The sequence below is a fragment of the Eutrigla gurnardus genome, assembly GCF_963514095.1.
Source record: "Eutrigla gurnardus genome assembly, chromosome: 7".
Taxonomy (NCBI): Eukaryota; Metazoa; Chordata; class Actinopteri; order Perciformes; family Triglidae; genus Eutrigla; species Eutrigla gurnardus.
This window is the reverse complement of record NC_139921.1, coordinates 28,731,699-28,755,605: the sequence shown is the minus strand read 5'-3', so window position 1 is coordinate 28,755,605 and position 23,907 is coordinate 28,731,699. Positions and strand designations below refer to the sequence as shown.

The 23,907-nt window shown below is 43.7% G+C and overlaps 1 protein-coding gene across 5 annotated transcripts in view; it reads right to left on the bottom strand.

Moving 5' to 3' along the window:
- Positions 1-18,194: 18,194 nt before the first annotated feature.
- The window catches only part of fgfr3 (fibroblast growth factor receptor 3), a 63,477-nt gene continuing 57,764 nt past the window's right edge, over positions 18,195-23,907 (bottom strand). For all 5 annotated transcript variants that reach the window (XM_084012611.1, XM_084012609.1, XM_084012608.1 and 2 more), the window contains exons 17-18: positions 23,567-23,672; positions 18,195-22,807 (exon numbers count right to left, since the gene is read on the bottom strand). In XM_084012611.1, coding sequence (XP_083868737.1) covers positions 22,643-22,807; positions 23,567-23,672 — 271 coding nt within the window. In that variant the 3' untranslated portion in view covers positions 18,195-22,642. The remainder of the gene's footprint in view (positions 22,808-23,566; positions 23,673-23,907) is intronic.

Here is a 23,907-nt window from a genome sequence, read left to right as displayed (position 1 = left end):
ATTATTTAACATCCTGAAAGCTGAAAAGAAAGAAACATGACAAGTTGTGGAATAAACCAAGAAAATGAAAAATGTACAAAGTACTTCATATGTGTATTTAAAAAGGATAGTTGCTCCAACAAAAGGGCCTTTGTTTGTTTTTAATCATCTGTTTCGTACATTTTATGTATTTTTTGCTATATTTTCTTCTTGTAAAGCACGTTGATAATCATGCTTTACTACTACATAATCAGCCCCTTATAAACGTTCACTTAATGCATAGAACTACAAGTAAACACATGCAGCTGTGGAGGTCATCAGGGTCATCAGTAATTAAGTGTTTGTCTCGCATTAAGAGAAACTGCATACATCAGCCCTCTTTTCTCCACTCGCTCTGTGTGGAGCCTTTTTTAGAAATAAGATGATTATTAATTTGGAAATCAGAATTAATATCATAACTTTCTTTTTCTTCTCATATAAGAACTAAATCTTTTGAACGCCAAATAATTAACATAGATACTGAAAATGTATTTATTTCTAGAGAAATCTCACCAAGATTATACATCTTGAATGATAAAGTAACATAAAACCTGAAGAACACAATGAAGTATAGTATAATACAGTGTAGATATTTTAAAAAAGTGCAGAGATAAAGAGTATCTCTAAGTTGTATTTCCTCCCTGGACAGTTTATGTGTCGAGTAAAAGCCCAGTAAAGATGTGTGTGATGAACATGGGGGTGTGATAATTGTAAGAACAGCACTTGGAGGGGGGTGTGGGGGTGTGTGGAGGGGGGGGGGGGGGGGGGGTACATTCTTGGGGTATTGCATTTTGCTGCACTTATGCTCCCCTTAACAATATCGTGCCTCATCGGGGGCCACAATCCTCAGCGACCACGAGGGGCCGAGCGGGGCGACAGCTGCCACGCCAGAAAAACAACGGACGCCATTTTACTCCATGTGAACCCCCCCTCCTCCCCCCCCCACAATGAGACATTCCTGGAATGGCAGCGATTGTAAATGTGGTGCGATAAGGTTACATAATGAGGCTGCTTCATAAACATAATCTCCGCTTCCTTTTTCCTCTTCCCCTTCCCTCCATGTCACCTTCTCATCTTCTGGGCTCGCCGGTTCCCACCCCTCCCCCCTTCCTCCGCCCCCCTCCCCCGCTGTCTTTTACACATTATGAATTTTGGGCTTACACAGCTGTTTGATTGCAGTTTTTTGCTCGATCGAAATAAATAAATAAAGCTCTAATCCCGAATGTTGTTCCCGGGCTGGATGATGATTTATGAATATTTGTTTTTAATTGTTCACCTTGTGCCAACTTAACTATATTAACTTCTTAATATAAATAATGGGTTCCAATGACCCAGAAAACAGAAAAATGTTGGCATTTAACAATAAATACTTTTCAAACTCACAAAAAAATGTAACAATGTAACTAAAATGAAATAACTTCTTTGCTGATTCTTACATGTTATGTAATAAGCTTAAAGTATACAGAATATAAGTAGAGTTTATTAGTATCGTCACCTCCTGCGGCGGGAAGCATTAATAATTAATTAAATGGTGAAAACATCGGTAAGTTGCATGAAACAACGCTATGGTAGCGGCCTGTCAATCACAAGGTAGCCACGCCCCCTTAAACAAGTAGCCACGCCCCCTAAAGCCAACCCTGCATGTGAGCCTTCGGAGGTCATTCGCGAGGCTTCAGACCTCGAACACGATCGTAGCGGTTTTTCTCCGTCGTCTTTGGTCTCAAACTGAAACTTAAAGCGTGTTTTTAACCAGAAGGTCTCGTGGAGCGTGACGCTCTCCCAGAAAACCCAACTTGACCAACATTGTTGACGACAACGAGATAAATCACGTAACAGGAGAGGCCAGCGGTCCTCTAGTTTACGTCTGCTGTTCGTAAACAAGATCGGCTTCGAGTTTTGTTTATGGTGAACTCCTCAACCACCACCACCACCACCTCCACCTCCTCCTCCTCCTCCTCCTCCTCCTCCTCTCTGTTTCTTCGAGTGCTTGTGGAGTGGGTGTTGTATGAAAAGCCCCATTTAAAAAAAAACAAAAAAAACACAGGACCTGAGGGACCCTTGGTGCTCCCCAACAGCTGCCCAGCTGTGCCCCCTGTGGCCCCGCCCCCTCCAGACCCTCAGACCCTCGGCCCTTCAACCACTCAAAGCCTGACATCACAGCACAACTACCATACAGCTGCAATGAAAGGAGCCTTTTTTCTGGGGTAAAATAAAGAAAAATGTGATGCAATGTGTAATAAATGTTAATCATCATCAAACCTGCGTCTCATATCAGAAACGCTGATTGAACACCAGCCTTTGCCTTTTCTCTCTCCCCTGCATGCATTGTGTCACTCCTCCTGCCTCACCCTCGAGATCAAACCCTCCTCCTCCTCCTTCTCCTCCTCCTCCTCCTCCCCCCCGAGGCGGGAGTGGCAGATGAAAGGTAGAGCGAGTGAGCATGAAAGGCAGCGTCTTGGCAGTCAAGTTGACCTCCAGGCTTTTCTCCCTCTTCTCTCCTGCCCTCCACCTCTCCATAAAAACCTCTCCTCCATGTCGGTGGGATTGAGAAGTTTGAAGGAGGGTGATTAAAACGCCATTGTCCCCTGGTTTGGAAAAGTGAAGCTGAAGCTGAAGTGACTCAAGCTTGCATTCTCTCTGCTGGCCACCAGGGGGCGACTCCTCTCTGGTTGTATAGAAGTCTATGAGAAAATGGTCCTACTTCTCTCTGCTGGCCACCAGGGGGCGACTCCTCTCTGGTTGTATAGAAGTCTATGAGAAAATGGTCCTACTTCTCTCTGCTGGCCACCAGGGGGCGACTTCTCTCTGGTTGTATAGAAGTCTATGAGAAAATGGTCCTACTTCTCTCTGCTGGCCACCAGGGGGCGACTCCTCTCTGGTTGTATAGAAGTCTATGAGAAAATGGTCCTACTTCTCTCTGCTGGCCATCAGGGGGCGACTCCTCTCTGGTTGTATAGAAGTCTATGAGAAAATGGTCCTACTTCTCTCTGCTGGCCACCAGGGGGCGACTTCTCTCTGGTTGTATAGAAGTCTATGAGAAAATGGTCCTACTTCTCTCTGCTGGCCACCAGGGGGCGACTCCTCTCTGGTTGTATAGAAGTCTATGAGAAAATGGTCCTACTTCTCTCTTGATGTATTATCTCAGTAAACATTGTAAACATGAGTTTATGCTGAGCTGTAAAGTTGACCTTGAATTATGGGAGCTAACTTTGTTAGCGACTAAAAAAGCCAAAATGCCGAACCGGAGGCTACAAAACCAACGAGTGACATCACAACGCCCACGCCCACTTATACCCAGTGTCCCCACAGGGGGAGCTATTCTGCCCGTAATGTAATGCTGAATGGGCAGATTTCTTTAAAAGCACTTTTTTACAAAAAAAAAAAAAAAATCAAGGGAACATTAAAGTGTTGTGGTCATTCTGCTGGTCTTATTGTAGCACTTTGCTGATAAGGATAAGGGGGGGAAACATGCTGATCTCAGACTCCTTCATGCCTCTGAAAAGGCAGAGTGCAGTGTCAGCATGAACTCATGATACGCTGGTGTGGATGTTATCAAAAAAAAAAAAAGTGGAAGAGGGAGTTATGGATATGAGACGCTTCATTCCATTACTATTCATCCAGAGAGTGCTTTTAGTAGCTGCCTGCGTACCTTTGAGTATTTATGATGTTTTTACCAGCGTCGTCTCAACATCAGAGAGCCGTTTCCTTTTAACGAAAAAAGGCATCTCACAATATGAATAAAAAAAAATCATCATAATACCATGTAAGACAACAAAAACACTTCATAAAACTGGCACAAATAAAAAAGGATTCATTAAATTCAAATTGAATATGATAAAAGGGGGATTGCTCAGGCTTTCCACTCATCGTGGTTTATTAAATCCGAGCACTGTTCCTCTCCGTCACATTTCAAATTATTTACCCGCTGGTTATGGTTTTTTTGTTCTCCATTGTTCCGCCCATAAACTTCACCCGGTTTAAGATGTTTATGTTCATCCTTAACTCCGACACAAAGACGATATTTGAGAAGCTTTTACGACCGCTGAGCACCAAAGGAAGCAAAACATTTAAAAACAAACGGATGAACTCAAACATCCCCGCCAAAGTACCTGACAGTCCTTCCCGTTGCTAGGCAACAGCTCCCCTCGCCCCTCTCCTCCTCTTCATTCTGATTTTTTTCCCTCCCTCACTCACTCACTCACTTTAAAACCTAACCTGTCGTCCCTCTCAGCAGAGAGCTTTTATGAGCTCGGGGGAGACGGGGATCGTTTTACCGCGGCGAGCTACGTTAGCACGCGGCGGCGCCGACAGTTTTAGCGCCGAGGCTAACTAGGTTTTGGAACCAGAGCGTTTCTGTCTCTTTCCTCCTTCTCGTCTCATATGGAAGAACAGCGAGGCGCTAACAGCCATAAGAAATCAGGCATGGAGTTTATTCAACGAAGAAAAAGCAATTCAGGCTCCGCAGTGGGGAAGATATGCAGCGGAGGCCTTTCACTCAAAAAGAAAACACCCACAACCCCCCTCTTCACTTCAGCTACTGAGTGATTACACGTCGGGGGGTCCAACACTCGAACGAGCTGTAATTATTATATACAGAAATAATTTGTTTTTTGACCAAACAAGTCAATTTTTTCTGTTTTTTTAAGCCACAGTTTGGTTTGGAGTTTAAATAAAATAATAAAAGACTGTAGAATCAGTCAATTTGAGTTTTATTCAGGATTTCATGTCTGTCTTCCCTTTAAACATCACGTCAATTAAGACGAGAATTTGATGATTAAAAGCCACAGTTTGGACTTCAAAGAACTTTCACCCCTTTCCTATGACATCACGTTAATGCTCCGCCCCTTTTACAGAGTAACGAAGAACCCAAACGCTGACCCAGCAGCAATAAAAAGCACTTCAACCCAACACAACCACACGGGTCAAACAACAAGCAGCGATCTGATCCGCCTCCTGAAGCTGCCTTTTATGCGTTCAGGCCTGATGAGCCAATCAGGAGCAGCTGAGCAGGCCAGACCCCAGATCAGCTGATGAGAGGCAGGTGTGCCGGGCAGGAAACCTGCCAGGGTTTCAAATCCAGTTCGGACATTTCTCTATCATACACTTATATATGTGAAGCCCATTAAGATGATCTTTAAAAGGAATCCTTCACCCCAAATCTCATCATTTGTATGTGAATTACTACACCCAAAATACACATTAAGGTTAATTTTTTACCACGTTTGTCTTTTAAATGCCTCATCTGCATATTTAAACATGACCTTCCAGAAAAACTTCTGATGTAAAAAGTGGTTGTCTCAATGTAAATGATCAACTGGGGAAGTTTCATGCTCATATCGATTAGGTTATTGATTTGTCCCATTCACCCGGAGTGTCTTCTTCATTTTACAATGAGTTTTCTGTAAATTCTTTTTTTTCTCCACTTCAGCAGCTCTTACATCCACCAAACCTTCCAGTTTCATTCCTGTCTCTATTCTGAAGGTTTATTCAAGGAGGTTTGTTCATATATATCATCATATCATACCATTTATCCAACAGTGAATTCCTCAAAAATATGGCAAAAATATTGGTTTCATTGGCTGTCGACAGTATTTATAAGAGATGTATCTAAAATCCCCTTAACTTTAAGATGTCAACAAAATGACATTTTTCTTTATAAATGAACACATATTTAATAAGACAATGCCCTAATTGCATATTTAAACATAGAATTTGATGGTGATATCTATTAGTTAAACTTTTTATGAATATATAACGGCAGCAACACATGAAAACCTCCCTTTTTAAATAGTTGTGTCACTATTTGGCTCGACACGCCTGCTTTCACTAATCGTTTAAAATGTTTTTAGAATCACGTGATGAGAAACATGTTTTAGCGTTTGTCTAAAAGCAAGCAATTTAATTGCCGAGGGAAACGAGGATGATGCAGCGTGGAAAAACAGCTGCTCAAACGCTCTTCTGTTCCATCAGGCGACGATAAACAAAGAGTTTGTACGTTGTTTTTTTCACGCATCGGTGAAGAGAAACAAGCTGAAGATGGCGGCGTGACGGCGACCCGGTCGCCTCCGTCAGATGAAAGGTGGAGCAGGTGGAGGATGTTTGTTGATACGGGAGCAACGACGCCACGAGGAAAATAATCCAGATAATTGTTCGCAGTCGAAGGAGACAAAAGGGTCAAAGCTGAGAGGAAGATGAAGGTGAAGAGAGAGAAGAAGAAGAAAGCTTTGGGCGCCATGGTAACCAGAGTTCTCCATTGTTCAAGGTGAACATTGGAACGGTTCTTCATCTCATAAACTTAACGACTTCCTTCTGTCTGCTTTCGTCTCGGCCTTTCTTGTTACTGAAATATCTCATTAGCATAACATTGTCTGCAGACATTCAGGGTACCCAGAGGATGAACCCCAATGACTCTCAATGAACGTCTCCAGCATCAGGTCAACGTTTTCCTTCATCAGGTGAAATATCTCCAAAATCTACGAGATCGACATTATCACGTGTTTTCATGGTTTGCAGATGATGTACCGTTATGACTTCTCCTCCGGCACAATACTGCGTTTTCATACTCTCTATTACGCATTCGGCTCAAAGTGCGTCTTTGCAGAAGCTGCTAGCATGGCTGCAGAGATCCCTTTATTTCCTCCTCCATTCTTTTACTCCACACATCCTCCTCCTTTCCTCTCACCATTTGTCACTTTTTTGTCTCTTCACCTCCTTTTTCAGATCCTGTAATCTCCTCATAGACTCCTCTTCTCCTCCTTTCATCCCGTTTGACATCCCTCTCTCTTTCTGTCCCTCCATCGCCATCTTCCTCTCCACTCATTCACCAGATTGCGCCGCTGCCTCCAGGAAGTGCCTCAACAATGGGAACCATTGAGCCGCGGCCCCGTCCGACCCCCATCGGACCCCCATCGGACCCCCATCAGACCCCCATCGGGGCCCCGTGGCCCCGTCAACAGTTGTCTTGGAGAGGAGCAGCGTCGGCCAGAGCCGGCCGTCCTCCCGTAGCGCTGCTTTGACCCGACCCGGCCTGAAGCCGGCGGGCTGCTCGCCTCCAGCCAGACAGGCCGGTCCATGTGTGTGTGTGTGTGTGTGTGTGTGCGTGTGTGTGTGTGTGTGTGTGTGTGTGTGTGGCCTGCTTACTTGGCTGATCTCAGTGTTACACTCGCAGCACAATAAACCCTCCGGCTTGTCTGACAACAAGGTTTCTGTTTGACTTCCTCTTCGACACGATGGGGAAAATAAAATGTCTTTGTTTAGAACACAATCAGTTATTGATACTCTGGTGGAACAGACTGTGGTTATTCAGGAACTTTTATTCTTTTTAACTGTAATATTCACTCAAAATATAAATATGAATATACATGAATGCTTTCTAGTCTAAGATCCCCGATGATGCTACAGTTTGAAGAGCAAATCTGTGCAGAAATCATCAGAAGGAGAGCTAACATACAATTTAATCAATAAATATACAAACTTTGAATCCATAATCACTTGAAATGTTTGTTTTATGCAAAAAACAAGGTAAAAGGAAACAGGAACAGTTTAAACTGACTGAAATTATTTGTAAAAATCTGGAACAAAAAACAACAACAAAATGATCCGTATCGGCCCACGTGGTTCAATATCAATCAATTATCGGCTATCGGTATTGCCGCCAAATAAAAAAAAGTTAGAGTTGCTCCTTTTTTGTCCTTCCGATCTGCGACACAAATCTGTGAAATGACGATTGTGAGATTTGTGATCCGTAGCAGAAGTCTGAATAACAAGAAAAAAGCCATTTAAAGACAACTAGAACAATCGACTATAGATGGCGGAGAAAAGCATGAAACGCTATGTTATGAATATATATATATATATATATATATATATATATACTGTATATAGTAAAGAGCTTTGTGTGATATCGTGTTCAGACACACTTTAATTAAAGCTGACAGGCTGCACTTTAATCTCGTCCTCTTTGTTGGAATCCAGCGTGTCGGAGTTCAGAGAAGGAACAACATATCGCCGTCCCGCCACTTCTCCGCCTGTAATTACACGTCCGATGTATGTTTGTACTTTTCTGTCTCCGGCTCTCGCTGACCCCGAATGTTATAAACAGATGGATGGATGCACCGAGCTACTATGTAATTACACTAATCAGTCGCAGCCTCTGTTTCTGTGAGAGACGGGGGGAAAAAAGGCAGAAATTTTATTTTTTGCCTTTTTAAAAAAGCCTCCGACGACACGGTCTATAATAATAAGACACAGCGCTGCAGTTACACCATATAGAAAGTATTCTCAGACGCCCACAGTTGTGGCTTCTCATCCTCTGAAGAAGAAAAGGGCCGGAGATTTCTCTGATTTTTATTTGGCTCTTCTTTGGCGCGATGAAGGAAAACACGCTGCAACCGTATGGCTGCATGCGATACTATAATTACACAATGTACATTCTGCAGTATGTTATTACGCTATAAACCACGGCCTGTGGTCGCTTTCAACCAGACGACAAGTATGTGCCTTTACTTTACTGAACTTCACTGCCAATGTCAGCTCAAACTTTGGTTCTGAGAAGTGAAGCCAACACTGAAGTGCCTTGTGTTCTCTCTGCTGGCCATCAGGGGGCGACTCCTCTCTGATCGTATCGAAGTCTATGAGAAAATGGTCCTACTTCTCTCTGCTGGCCACCAGGGGGAGACTCCTCTCTGGTTGTATAGAAGTCTATGAGAAAATGGTCCTACTTCTCTCTGCTGGCCACCAGGGGGCGACTCCTCTCTGGTTGTATAGAAGTCTATGAGAAAATGGTCCTACTTCTCTCTGCTGGCCACCAGGGGGAGACTCCTCTCTGGTTGTATAGAAGTCTATGAGAAAATGGTCCTACTTCTCTCTGCTGGCCACCAGGGGGCGACTCCTCTCTGGTTGTATAGAAGTCTATGAGAAAATGGTCCTACTTCTCTCTGCTGGCCACCAGGGGGCGACTCCTCTCTGGTTGTATAGAAGTCTATGAGAAAATGGTCCTACTTCTCTCTGCTGGCCACCAGGGGGCGACTCCTCTCTGGTTGTATAGAAGTCTATGAGAAAATGGTCCTACTTCTCTCTGCTGGCCACCAGGGGGCGACTCCTCTCTGGTTGTATAGAAGTCTATGAGAAAATGGTCCTACTTCTCTCTGCTGGCCACCAGGGGGAGACTCCTCTCTGGTTGTATAGAAGTCTATGAGAAAATGGTCCTACTTCTCTCTGCTGGCCACCAGGGGGCGACTCCTCTCTGGTTGTATAGAAGTCTATGAGAAAATGGTCCTACTTCTCTCTGCTGGCCACCAGGGGGCGACTCCTCTCTGGTTGTATAGAAGTCTATGAGAAAATGGTCCTACTTCTCTCTGCTGGCCACCAGGGGGCGACTCCTCTCTGGTTGTATAGAAGTCTATGAGAAAATGGTCCTACTTCTCTCTTGATGTATTATCTCAGTAAACATTGTAAACATGAGTTTATGGTCTCAATCTCTAGTTTCAAGTCTTCTTCAATCCAGCATGATGTTCATTTAGTACATTATGGTCCATTTAGAGTCCACCAGACCAGAAAGCAGGGGATGCTTTAGGGGGCGGGGCTTACCTGCTGATTGACAGGTCCATTAGAGTCCAACAGACCAGAAAGCAGGGGATGCTTTAGGGGGCGGGGCTTACCTGCTGATTGACAGGTCGCTACCACGCTACCAATGCTAGTTAGCTACTAAGATGACTTTAACACGTAACCTTGAAATATGAAGCTAACTTTGGTAGCAGCTTCGCACCAGTATAAGGGTTTTTCAGATCCACCCGTCGCTCCTCGCAGTCCAAATATGGTCACTTCCCCTCCATTCCACTATGTATGTATGTATGTGGGGCGTATGAAAGTCAGGCTATAAACAAGGCAACATAGAAAACAGCAAGATGTTTGTGCTTTTATGTAAATCTGCTGTACATGTTTGCATGTTTGTCCCGTATAATTATGGAAACCACAGCTGTTGTTTACGGAAAGAGAAGTATGACATGTATGTATGTGCTGCTGTCGGGAGAATGACAGGAAACGGGAGAGCGTCTAACGTCTAATGATATGTTTACAGCGTAGACGGGCCGCACTACAGCTGCACGCCTCCGATATCCAACGCAAAAACAAAAAAAAACAAAATAATCCCATTCTGGTTTATTTCGTTCCCGTAATCGCAGAGGAACACGTGGCGGCAATGTTGGAATACATTAAACGCCGCGACACCGTCGGCTTTCTGACGGATGTTTCAATAAAAACAGGAGTTGATGTTCGACCACTTTGACAGACGATAACGCGGGAAAACGAGAAGGGAAATGGAAACGCTGCCGCTCTTTGGATCAAACCAAACCGACACCTGCAGCCGACAGCTCATAAATAAACCACAACGTGAGGCTGAAGCACCTACGAGGACGTTCTATCTGTTTAAAAGCACTCCGTGTGTCTCAGCGGCACTTTAATGGAGCTCCCCGAACAACACCGGAACTCCATATTGATCCCAGAGAACAATGGAGACCCTGAAGGGGGGGGGGGGGGTGTCTTTGTAGTCCGGCTCTCGTGCCGCCGGGACTCGGCTGTCACCGCACACTGAGGAGGGTTTGATCTTCCTCACAGTTTATCCATCAGGATCTGTTCACTCGATGCGTAGAAATGTGAGTAACCTTGCCGACCATTTAATCAGGGTCCCAGGTCTGGATTCATGGTCCCAGGTAGATCTGGATTCAGAGTCGCAGGTAGATCTGGATTCAGAGTCGCATGTAGATCTGGATTCATGGTCCCAGCTAGGTCTGGATTCAGGGTCCCAGCTAGATCTGGATTCAGAGTAGCATGTAGATCTGGATTCAGAGTCGCATGTAGATCTGGATTCATGGTCCCAGGTGGATCTGGATTCAGGGTCCCAGGTAGATCTGGATTCAGGGTCCCAGGTAGATCTGGATTCAGGATTCAGGGTCACAGGTAGATCTGGATTCAGGGTCCCAGGTAGATCTGGATTCATGGTCCCAGGTGGATCTGGATTCAGGGTCCCAGGTAGATCTGGATTCATGGTCCCAGGTGGATCTGGATTCAGGGTCCCAGTTAGATCTGGATTCAGGGTCGCAGGTAGATCTGGATTCATGGTCCCAGGTAGATCTGGATTCAGGGTCCCAGGTAGATCTGGATTCATGGTCCCAGGTGGATCTGGATTCAGGGTCGCAGGTAGATCTGGATTCATGGTCCCAGGTAGATCTGGATTCAGGGTCCCAGGTAGATCTGGATTCATGGTCCCAGGTGGATCTGGATTCAGGGTCCCAGGTAGATGTGGATTCAGGGTCCCAGGTAGATGTGGATTCAGGGTCGCAGGTAGATCTGGATTCATGGTCCCAGGTGGATCTGGATTCAGGGTCCCAGGTAGATCTGGATTCAGGGTCCCAGGTAGATCTGGATTCAGGATTCATGGTCCCAGGTGGATCTGGATTCAGGGTCCCCCGTAGATCTGGATGTCATTAAAGTGAAGCGGCGGCTCGCTGCTGGAAGTGATTTCCCTGCAGGCGATTAGAGGAAGCCTCGTCGGCCGCCGGCAGCAGAATCCTTTCATATCCGTCATGAAGACGACGACGACGACGACTCGGGAATATTCTATTAACTGGTGTTTGAGGAGAACTCGATCCCAGAGTACTAAAGGTTCATGTAGAGGTCTGACAGCTTAACCTGAATACAGCTGAATACTAATGAACAGCAGCTCTGCAGCTCTGAATACTCTCTACTGTTGTACTACGATGATTTCTATTGTGTTTCGTGTTATTATGTACTTTGATCCTAATTTACTACAGAAATATTATATCATATATTCTTTTCATCTCCAGTTATGTGAATGTTGGCATTTTATGTTTCTACAAAAAAAATTTGGATCTGTTGAATGTTGTGATTCTGAATCAAATTGACATTTTAACTGTAGTCCACGAAGTGACGGGTGTTGTTGCCATGACAACGTTCTCAGATGTTTTTTTGATGGAGATTCACAAAAGACGGTGATCTAAATAATAATAAATACGAATTTGTCTTTTTTTTTTTAATTTTGTGTTAAAAGTGTGAAACTCAAGGTCGTGCTGTGTAACGCGATGACATCATCGTATGTCAGGCTCTCGTCTGGACGGTTAGCAGCTAACTTGATGGACTGATGGAAAGAAAAAAGAAAAGAAAAGGAGGGAGAGTTTCTCCTGAAGTTTGTGCAAGGTGAAATAAAAAGATGAAATGGAGACGTTGGTGGTGGATGTTGTCATTGATGCTGCTTCTAGGTCAGACGTGAGATTCGTGCTCTCAGCGGGGCTACCTGCCGCCAGCTCAGGCTTTTCAAAATAAAAGAGTCAGGGCACGAGAGAGAGAGTCTTTCTTTAGTTGTTTACCTTGAACGTTCTGGAGGACGGTTCTCCACATGTGGAAGCGTTTCTCTGCCCGGACCTTAACGACGGCTAATTTCACGGCAAATAAAGGAACCAACGAAGCCTTTGAATCACATTCTTCTGCAGTTAAAACGCAGCTTTAATGTTCTGTTCTTATCTCATCGTCCTGCGAGTGCACTCAGGGTTTTTTTTCTCCAGGTTTTTGCAGTTTTGTTTGAGGTCCAGAGATTTAGTTCATTATTGGCACGTTGGTCATCGTTATGTTTAAACAGGCTGAGCTCATTATTTCATAAATGACCAATCATTACAAGTTCACAGAAATAATCTGATTGAATTAAAGTTCACCAAACAAGAGAGTCACTGTTTATATTTAAGAGTGCAAAGCTAATTCAGGCCAGCGGAGCTAACATGCTAACATGCTAACATGCTAACATGCTAATCTCTAGATACCATTGTCAGATATGGTTGCATTTTAGCAGCATGGGCTCATTCATTCTTCAGCGAACTCAACTTAACCTTAATTGTTTTGTTTGTTGTAACACTTTTTAAATAAGAATGTAAGGAAGGAAAAACCAAAAGGAGATTTCCTCTCTAGCAGCTCGTCCTGCATTAACATTAATATATTCAGATTCTAATCGCAATATCTAGCGTAACGTTAACGACTGTTTTAAAACTTTTACATTAAACATGTTTGTAAAATTCCTCGTATTCGTCCTCGGGTGCTCTTTAGAAATTGCGTTAAATGCATAATTAAATCTGTATGAAAATGTGGAAGCAACTCTAGATGGAAGTGTGATGTAATCGTGCAAACATAACGAGTTTGCTTCGTTCTCCATGAATCTCCAACGGTCGGCATCCGGTAAACTAAAAAACGCTGCGGTACAACGAGCCGTTACCGACGTTTCCCCCCTCGTGGTCGCACATCACGGGCGAGCGACTCCCAACAGCTCGGAGACGAGTCGGGACCAGCGGGGCCTCGCCGCCACCCTCTAATCCCACAATTAGAGCCGAGGCCACAGAGGCGGAACAGATGCTCCTTAAATGGGAACGGTGGCCGGCGTTCACCGGTGTCTCCGAGGAAGGGACGAGCGAGGCAGAGGAGAGAGAGAGAGCAGCCACCGTGACCGGGTTCAAACGGAGATCTTCTGATGGTTCATGAGGCTCGTTTTAAGCACCGTCGCTTGGTTGGGGGAGGGGCTGCTCCTGGAGGGGTCATTACACTCAGAGTAAAGTCAACCTTGCAACAACTAAAGGAAAGGCGGTGTAAAAAGATAAATCAGGTTGCAGGTACTACGGCGAGCGTGGACCCCCTTGGCCAATCACAGAGCTTGAATGCTGCGTCGCCGGTGGCAACCTCCTAAGAAACAATAACAGAGCCATTTCTAACAAACAAGGTCTGAAAAACCTCCACCTGCCCACAATCACCTCCCTGTTCTAACAGTGGAGGCTTGTCTGCATGGAAACCGATTGGTAGATCCAACCTGGTCCAACCGGGTCCAACCGGGTCCAACCGGGTCCATCCGGGTCCGAGTCCAGCAGAGTGACAGTGATCCGGGTCTGGCTGCAGAATCAAAGTTTCATAACAGCAGAGAAGCATCCTTCATCTGTCATCGTTACGCAACTTTACTTGTTTTAAAAGAGCTGAACGCTCCTCGCTGCACGTCACCTGTCAATCAAACAGAAAGGGGCGGGACTCTAACTACTTTACCCATAAATGGATTTCCTGTCGGTGCAGTTTGAGGAACTTTTCTTGTCTTTCTTTCCTTTAAAAGAAAAAAGGGTGAGGTGTGTGTGTGTGTGTGTGTGTGTGTGTGTGTGTGTGTGTGTGTGTGTGTGTGTGTGTGTGTGTGTGTATGTGTGTGTGTGTATGTGTGTGTGTGTGTGTGTGTGTGTGTATGTATGTGTGTGTGTGTGTATGTGTGTGTGTATGGGAGGAGGGGTCCACAACCTGAGCAGCAAACAAAACCTATGTTGGTCCCAAAAACTATCATCAGGTCTATTCCTGCTGCTTGGTGGGACCCGGGTCCTCCAAGGAGGAGCACTGAAACCATATTGTTTTACACACACACACACACACACACACACACACACACACACACACACCTGTTCCTGAACGTCACTCAGCTGCACGCCTGTCTCCGAGGGAGCGCGGTTAATCGCCGATTTGGCACACTTACAGTGACAACATACCAAGGTCCAGTTTCAGGAACTCAGCACACACACACACACACACACACACACACACACACACACACACACACACACACACACACACACACACACACACTGCTACAACGTTAACACATTGGCTGTGTAACTATGAGACAAACAGTTCGGCCATCTTGGATTTCCTCTTCTCTCTGATTCGACCAAAAATAACTTCAAACTGCAGAAAAAACACAAAGCTGCGTTTTCAAAGCCGCGGCTGAAACTCGCAATTATTTTCAGTCGTCTGCAAAAAAAAAAGAAAAAGAAAGAAGCTGATAGTTTATAAAAACTGGAGGCTTGAAGCTTTGTGGCTTTTTGACTGAATGGGAAACAATTAAAGTGTTTCTTGGCAGCACATGAAGCCAGACGGCGATAAAACCGGCTTCACGGCGAGGAGCGAGGCTCCTCCAGCTCGGCCCGTCTGGACAGAATCTACTGGAACCCTTTCTAGTCCTGGACCCGGTCTCTGGTCCCGGTCTCTGGACCTTCTCTTTTCTTCTCCCCCCTCTTCACTTCAGTTTCAGGTGTAGAAAATATCCAAAATGCTGCTTTTTTCTCCGTTTTTTTTGTGCTTAATAAAGTTTTTCTGGCGTTACCACGGCGACCAGCAGGCTTCGTTACTGTTGTTATTGTTTCTACTCGATATTCTGGAAAAGAGTTGGTGGAGAATCTTTGTCTGGGAGACAAACCCACACAGAGAAAAAACAACACGTCTGTTTTTAATCGTCGTTTTGGTTTTTGTTGACGTTTCCGTCGGTTGACAAGAATTTAATGAAACTGACGTCACTGATCTGAGAGCAGCCGGGCCGCGAACACATGGGTTTCAAAGTCTGTTTCAATTAGAGAAGCACGTCGGAGTTAGGAAATGATCTCCAACGTTGCCAATTTATACATTTATTAGCCGTGTTTCCATTTTTCACGCCCTTTTGAAGTTTCACGTGATAAAAGCTTTGAGGAAACGGAGAAATCCGATCAAATAAAGATGTTTTGCTTTTGCTGCTGAAAAAATAACGTGAATTTAACTCACGTGACGATCAGCTGTTTCATCCGTCAGCATCTTCAAATATAAATGTAATAAAAAACTATTCCTGGAGATCTCTCCATCAAGGCGACTCGATTTGTTTCCGGGTCGCGACCTCGACTTCTTCTTCTCTGTTTTTCTGGCTGATTACAGCCTTTAGCGCCACCTTCTGATGAAACGTTTGCTCTTCTTCTCAGCTTGCCAACTGAATAGAAGCAGCTGTTGATGTTATAAAGAATGGACTCGTTTCCATCCACATAAATGACGAAAAACGGTGAGTTCGATTCCCATAAGTCTCATTTTTCCGGGAGATTCTCATGAAATCGGAGCAACATCCTACTGATCCTGTTGAATGACAGAAACATAGAGTTCCCTCACAGTCGTAGATTAACGTTACAGAGTGATGCTTCTCAAATCTTTGAGTCTGATAATCTGATTATCTAGAAGTTTCGTTTACACATTCTTCGGTCCGATGTCGTATGTTGGTGCTCGGCTCACGTCTTTTAATTTACTTTATCGTTTTTTTTGCATTGTTTACATTTACAGCCTCCTCTTCACAAGCTCCTCCCCCAACTCAGGTCGGTCGGGTCAGAGGTCGTCTAAAGGTCTAACTGCAGCCCAAATAAGGGAGAGTGGGCTTGATGAGCGACGGCCAATGGTGAGCAGCGAGGAGGAGGAGGAGGAGGAGGAGGAATGGAAAGCGTCCACCAGTGCAAACACCTCTGAAACAGAAACATCCATTTAGCAGCGACAACAAGCCCCCCTCATCAGACCTCCGTGAATGGAGCACTTCAGCCGGCCGAGGAAGTTCCAACGAGGGGCAGGATGTTCCCCTCAGGACGCACTTGAGACGGGCCGAGAGCCAACAGCCTGAATACATAGACCCCTCTCTCTCTCTATCTGTCACTGTCCGGCTCTGCCCTCCCACCCCGAGCAGCTTCGGTACCCCCACAAATACCCCCCCTTCCTCCGCCTGCCTGCCAGCCTGCTGCTGCTTCCCCTCCCACCAGCCGTTTAGTGAGCTGCAGCCAGCGAGGCGGCGAGGGAGGCGAGGCGGCGAAGGAGGCGTGGAACTGAACTCGGCACACAAAGACGGAGGGGAAAAGACTTTTCCGTGATTAAAGAGCAGTTAAGATGCTATGAGAGGCTAATTTGTTCACCGTGTGACAGAATCAACAGGAACTGGGGGGGTGGGGGAGGGGGGGAAGCTTGTTAAAGCTGGTTTATTGATACTTTAAACCAGTTTGCTCCTTTATGCACGTTGTGATGTTATTAATATTTCATTTTATCAATGCTATCCTGGAGTTAAAGGTTATAAACCGACCCTTCAATCAAACACAAGCAATCAGATCACATGACGGAATCAGATTAAAGAAATCTGATATTTACATGGTTCTTTGTTTGCAAACGCTCACCTTAAAGCCAGAAATCATCTGTTTTCATCTCATCTCTTGACACAATCATTTCTTTTTGGTGAAACACCAAAAAGAAATCTGTGATTTGAAGTTCCTTTCATTTCAACTCGTTCTTGGCAAGCGCCGATCAGATGTGACAACTTCCTGGAGTCTCGGCTGGTTGCCTGGCAGCCTCGTTGTGAGCCCCCCCCCCCACTAAAGAACATTCCCATGCAAACTAAACCGCATTCACTTTTACGTTTCAACGTTTTAAACAAAAACACATTACAACTAAAAAAAACAATTATTTAGATAGGTCAACATTTGAGAAACTAATAGTTGGAGTGTAAAGACATTCATGGTCCCCAGAGGATGAATCCTACCCCTTTTTTTGGAATCCATTGACTTTAACGTTGTCGTTATGAAGTTTTTAAAAAAATGTTATGACTAAATATCTGCAAAACTAACGACGTCCCCATCAACCTCAGCTTGTGTTTCGTGCTGATTAGCAAATTTTAGCAAGCTATCATCTAAAGATTGCATCAGCTGAGCCGACAGCTAGCAGCTAACGGTGCTAACAGTGCTATGAGTGCAAACAAAACAGAGCTGTGGAGGACCCGTTTCGGGGCGCCGACCTTTGATCTCACTCACAAAAGAGGCACGCAACATGCTCAACGTTAGCGTATTAGCATCCTTATTCAAATCATAATGACGATCGTGCTAAGTAGCCACATTTCTTTGTTTATTACTGTTTGATGTAGTTGTTGTTTATGAATGTCTTCAATGGTGTCCTTGAGTGCGTCTTTAAATAAAATGCACTATTATTATTAACATTAAAGCTAGCTGCCGTGCCAGGACGTCTCCCAGGACAACAATGGTTACCATGGCGCCACCACGTCTACTGTTTGTATCCGGTTTCACCCACAGTTGGTCTTCGCAGAAGGAAAAACCAACACGGATCCCCGGACCGAGATCACAAAAGAGTCCAGACGAAAACAGAAAAACCCCAGAGATGTCGTGTTTGTGTTTTTGTGGTATTTTTGGTTTTTGGACATAAACTTTGTGATTTGATCACCGAGAATCACAAAAGTCTGTGTTTTCTTTTGTTGTTTGTTTTTCTTTTGGACAAACGTTCTCAGTGACAGACAGGCGGCGAGGACAGCGACGCTATTATAACATGTTTATTGAAAACCTTTTTTGACAGCATCGTTTGTCAGGCACAGAGAGAGACAGAGAGAGAGTGAGAGAGAGAGGTTGTGAAATAGCTGTTTCTGTTGGGATCTGTTTGCCCAGAGGGGATGTAGTTGTGGTGGAATGTTACAGAGGATTCATCATGATCAAAACAGGTACATCGCAACAAAACAAGCTATGAATTACAAATTAAAAAAAAAAAAAAAATCACATCATAATGCCAAAATGGTTAGTTCCACCTTTCTATGTTAGAAACATGAATACAGAGGAAGGAAAATAAATTATGTGGGATTGAAAAAAAAATAAAAATGAAAAGGACACGATTTTTGTCTCGCTATTGTTTAAAAACCCCCTAAAAAAAAACCTGACGTGGAATGCAAAATGAAAATAAACAGTATATGGAAATCATTCCCCCTCATCAAATAGCTCACACAGCTACATAAAACTCTACTCATGTACAACGTGGAAGCATATTTCAACAAACTATAAATGAATCTGGAATAACATCATCGGGTAAGAACGGCGTGATAAAAAAAACCCAAAAAACAGTGTGAAAGCTAACCATAAACAACAAAAACACGTGAGAAATATGTAGAGCTTGTGTGGTGAGGAGAAGGTTACTTCCTCGCCTCCCGCTTCCCACTCCAATCCTGATCTGTTCTTTTTTGTTGTTGCAGAAAAAAGAGAATAAATAAGTCGGTGAGAGGATGTGAGACTGTACATACAGTAAGAGGAAACACGCTGCTAGAAAAAAGCATGCGTTGTTTTTAACATCCGACTGTCGGCCGACAAACATCCGTCTCAGGTTTTCAAAGCCAATATTTGTATCTGCATTAGATGCTGATGGTATTTTCGTGATTCAAATGCTGAATTTAGTGTCGCTGTTGAGTGAATTTTTGGACAATGAAACTCATTTCTACCTTGGTGGTCAAAGCAAATGTTAATGTGTAATAATAATCATATTTTCTAGAATAAAACTGGGCTAGTGTTAGAAATCTTGGTCAATTAGTCTGTTTTTTTCCGAGCTGAAATGAGGCTGAATGTTAATGTAGAGAAAATGATTCACGTACGTTTAAAAAGTCTCCATGATTTACATCATACTGTCGTTTCCTACACAAACAATTCAAATGTTCAATTAAAATTTGACTTTAAAACATCGTTTTTGTTAACGTGAAAGTTCATATTTTGTATTTTTTTTAATTTTAAATATAACAGCAATTAAATGTATCAGCAAACTGATATATGGGTCAGATGGCTTTGAAAACCTGAAGGAAAGTCAATAATTTCCTTCTATTATAGATTTGCAGCATCGGAACCACAGAATGCAACAAACCCGTTAAAAACAACATATGCTTTCTAAAAGCAACAGTGTGAAGGATATCGAAAAAAAAGAGAAGCCAGGGAGGGCATCCAAATAAACTATTAATAATGAAGCCAGAAGAGAAGCCTGATGGAGCGAATCTAAACGACGGCTCTACATCATCATCAACATGTTCTGGCTCTTTGATGAAAAACAACATAAAAAAGCAGATAGCTCTGAATAAAAATGCTCTCACCATAGGGAAAGCTTTCACCCAGCATGGAAGAATAAATACAACAAAACAGCGTTTCATTAGATCATCCAACCTTCACACAAGTGCCTTCCTGTCGTTCACTCCAGAGAAAAAACGTAAAACGGGCACACAACCCGCTTCTACTGACAACGGATTTTTTTTATGTTTGTTGCAATTATACATTCAAAATGAATCAATTAATCTTTTTTTTTTTGCTCGCTAAATTATTGCAGGCACTTCATAGATTTGGGCCAAAAAACAGAAATAATCGGGTTGTAACCTTCCACTTTCCAAAGACCTTGTTTCTGTGCATAAACCGACGGAAAAGTACATCATTTAGTGCTTGAAAACAAAAGAAAACTCTCCCAGTGTAGCAATAGAATTAAATACAAATGTTCACTCTTTTAAGTACTTTAAATATTGGGGGGGTGATTAAGTACTGACACATTCCTGTTGGGTGATAACAATAAAATGTCGATATAAATGCAGTTCACACACCGGAATAAAGGCCGTTGTAAAGTGTTTTGATCATGTAGCAGCGAGTTATCGTGTTTCCGCTTTCCCTTTCGTGACTTTGCTAAAAAAAACAAAAAAAAACAGACTCTGTAAACATTTGCGCTTTTGGGAGGGGAGGGGTTCAGCTGGAGAGACGACTGGATTTAAAAGAGAAGAAGAAGGTGGTCCTCCCTGCACATGTGACCTCCGCCCGCCTACATTCCAGTGCAGATTCTGGTTCAGAGACCTGGAGAACTCTGAAATCGACTGTTTAAGACTCATTTGGCACTTTTTTGTTGTTGTTGTTGCAAACTAAGCTAAGAGTCCACCTCGGACTTCAGAGTCTCCTTTAACAAACCAATATATATATATATATTTATCTCTATATATGTGTTTGCTGTGAGTCACACAGCATGCCTTCATTTCAGTATTAATACTTTAGAGCAGCGATAAAATCTCAAGCGTCTGGGCAGGTTGCTTTTTATTTTTTTTTTAGCAAACTCAAAAAGGGACAAAACAGCTCCACACTTCTGCCTCCGAGCTCGTGTTTTTATCCACGATGTGCACACACAAGTTCTTGCTCAAGGGCACTTTGACACTGGACACAGCATGTTAGCATCGACCCCGTGACCTTTCCGGCATACAATAAGAGTTTGAAGCCTTCAGAGCGACCTTTAAGAGGAGGAGTCCACCCACAGCTGCTTTAACAGCGTTAAAGGTGACGGTCATTATAACGTCGGATTTATTTAGTCATTTATTTATTTTAACGGTGAATGTCAGCGTTGATCGTGCATGATTGCTGAACTCAAAGTCCCAAAATGCACTGCAGCTAAACACAGAGCAAGTTGAGTTTAAATATCTATTGCTTACACTCGTCCTGTTGCGTGTTTGCACATTTTTTCTGAATGCTGCGAGTTCAAGCCCGTTCACCCGACAACTGCCGAGAAGCATTCTGGGAAATGTAGTTATCACTAGAGCTGTGCCCACACTGGAATCTATAAAACAACGAGGACTGAAGCAGGAGGATTTCTTATTGAACAGGCTGAGGTTCTCTGAAGGCTCGTTATGATTCACAGCTCGTTCTCCCGTCGCACTAAAAGGCCTCTGGATCCGTTTCTGGATCTGGATCCGTTTCTGGATCTAGATCTGATTCTCCAAGCGCTGCGTTTTCTTGCCCAGCAAGAGTTAATCGCTGCTTTAATATTGCAAACGTCAACTTTTCCCCCTCTGAAACCAGAATATGATGAGTTCTCAATCAAAACCTGTGCGTTTTGTTCGGCATACATTCTTAATTATAATTTTTTTCAAACCGGAAAAATGGAAAAAAGATGGATAAAAACAGAGGAGTCTGTGAAAATAACGCTGCAGTTCTGTTGTGAAATAAGTTACAAAAAAAGAAAATTGAAATAAAAATCTTTGTGTACAGTACTAAAACCCTAAACTAGACCTTTTTCGAACCACATGTTAAGTCTATAAATATCTTTACAAATATACACGTTAATTTTTCAAATAAACCTTTTCTGATGATTAAATGTTTTACACTTTCATGACAGTGTCTTCTAGATTGCAATGTTTCCATCCTAAAACAATAAAAAAAAGAAGTAATTTTTTGTCTTTAAAGTACAACGGCTGTGAACAGCAATATGATACATATTTGCATTTATATATTTACAATAAATCATTTTCTAGATACATTAAAAAAAAAAAAACAACAACCTCCAAACCTTATTGTACTCATGACTGAAAGACCCTGAAACGCCGCCTCACTCTTCGTGAGGGATTTTGTTCCAAACTCCGTTTTTGTCGGGACGCTGAAACGCGATGACCTACGTGGTCATGTGACCTCTCCGTCTTCCTCCCGTAAAAACAAAACGGTTACTGAGTGTCTCCGGAAGAACGAGTCCCCGTCACGTGAGTTGATTCTGGTTTTTGCTGGTATCTTGTCACGGATTCTCTTCTTTAGGGCTCCGTGCAGACGAGAGGAGAATAAAAAACCGTGAGGTCCAACCAGTCACCGACCAATGCCCTTCATCCCTCCTCGTATATATCCTCTTGTCTTTTTCAGTCTCAGGAGGGGTGTTTCTTTTTATCCCAGTAGGCACGGAATGGTTTCACCCCCACAGATTGTCCGTAACAAAAAGACTGGCCCGAGTACAAAAATATAATTTCATTTCTGAAAAGCACAAACAAAAAAATAATCCTTCAAATGTTCGGAGAGTCTCTTGGGGAGGAAGAGGAGGAGGAGGGGTTTAAGACGACGAACTGTCCAGCTGAAGCACTGTGGAAGTATTGCATGCTTTCCATATCTTTGAGGAGTCGCTGAGGTTTCTGTGAGACTGTGAGGAGGATGAAGTGTCCCCCCCCCCCCCCCCGGCTCAGGTCCTACGTCCTAATCACCCCGTTACTGGGCAGCTGTTTGGGAAGACAGGGCTCGTCGGGCAGCGGGTCGTGGGCGAACACCGAGTCGTCTCCTGACGAGCAGGTGCTGTTGGAGTCCTGACAGGTGGGCGAGTACTGCTCGAAGGGCACCGCCAGGTCCAGGTACTCCTGTCAGGGTAGGGGGGTCAAAGGTTAGACCGGGATGTCACACGTCAAAGCCCTTCTGTGCTAATAAATAAACAAAGATTTGTTATGATCCGTTTTCTGTATTTTTTTCTTCTTTCTTACATGTTTTGCACACATTAATGAATACTGTTTTGTACGAATCATTTTTTATTTTCCTGTTTGATCTAAATCTTAATACATAAAACAGCCTAACATTTTAAAGATGCAGTGAAATGAAACGTTTTAATCCTGCATCCATGTGTTAAATGTGTGTATATGTCGAAAAAATCGAGTGTTTTTAAATTAAAAATGACAGAATGTACAGAAGTGGACGTAGTCACTGTGACATCACCCATCGGGTGAGTTTGGCTTCATACGGCCAGAAGCAACAATACAGGACATCTGTCATTTATAGACAAACTAAATGTTACTATTAACTTTCATGAACTTAAAAAACACAAAAGGGTTCAAGTTCTAAGACGAAAACACGGACAAACAAAGTAGCCACGCCCCCTAAAGCCTACGCCATAAACTCATGTTTATAATGTTTACTGAGGTCATAAATCAAGTGAGAAGTCGACTCATTTTCTCATAGACTTCCATACAACTCTACCTCCGAGGACGCGTCGCTAAGACACTTGAACGACATCCATTTATTCCTTTTTCACCCAGAATGATGACATCATAGAGGATACAGTCGCTCTAACTCCCCTTTAATGCTTAGAATAAAAGAAAGGTGAGGTCATGTGAGGTGAGACTTACATCGGTGGAGGTCATGGACAGGAGCCGGTCGTGGTCCTCCACCAGCTGCCTGAAGGTCGGCCTCTGAGACGGCACGGCGTGCCAGCACTCCCTCATGATCATGTACCTGAAACACATCCAGGGTCCGTTAGAGGGAAACTGGGTCTACTTCATCTGCTCTGTAATTAAGGTTAAAGCAACGTTGTTCTCTGGTTTCTATCAGCTTTCATTTTCCTCTCGTTGTGTTTTCAGCTGCAAGGAAGCAACAGCATTGAACCACAGCTGACGGATGAAAACATCTCAGGACGACCGAGCTGCTGACCGCGTGTGACCCGGAGCGATATGACCAATATGTGGTGAAG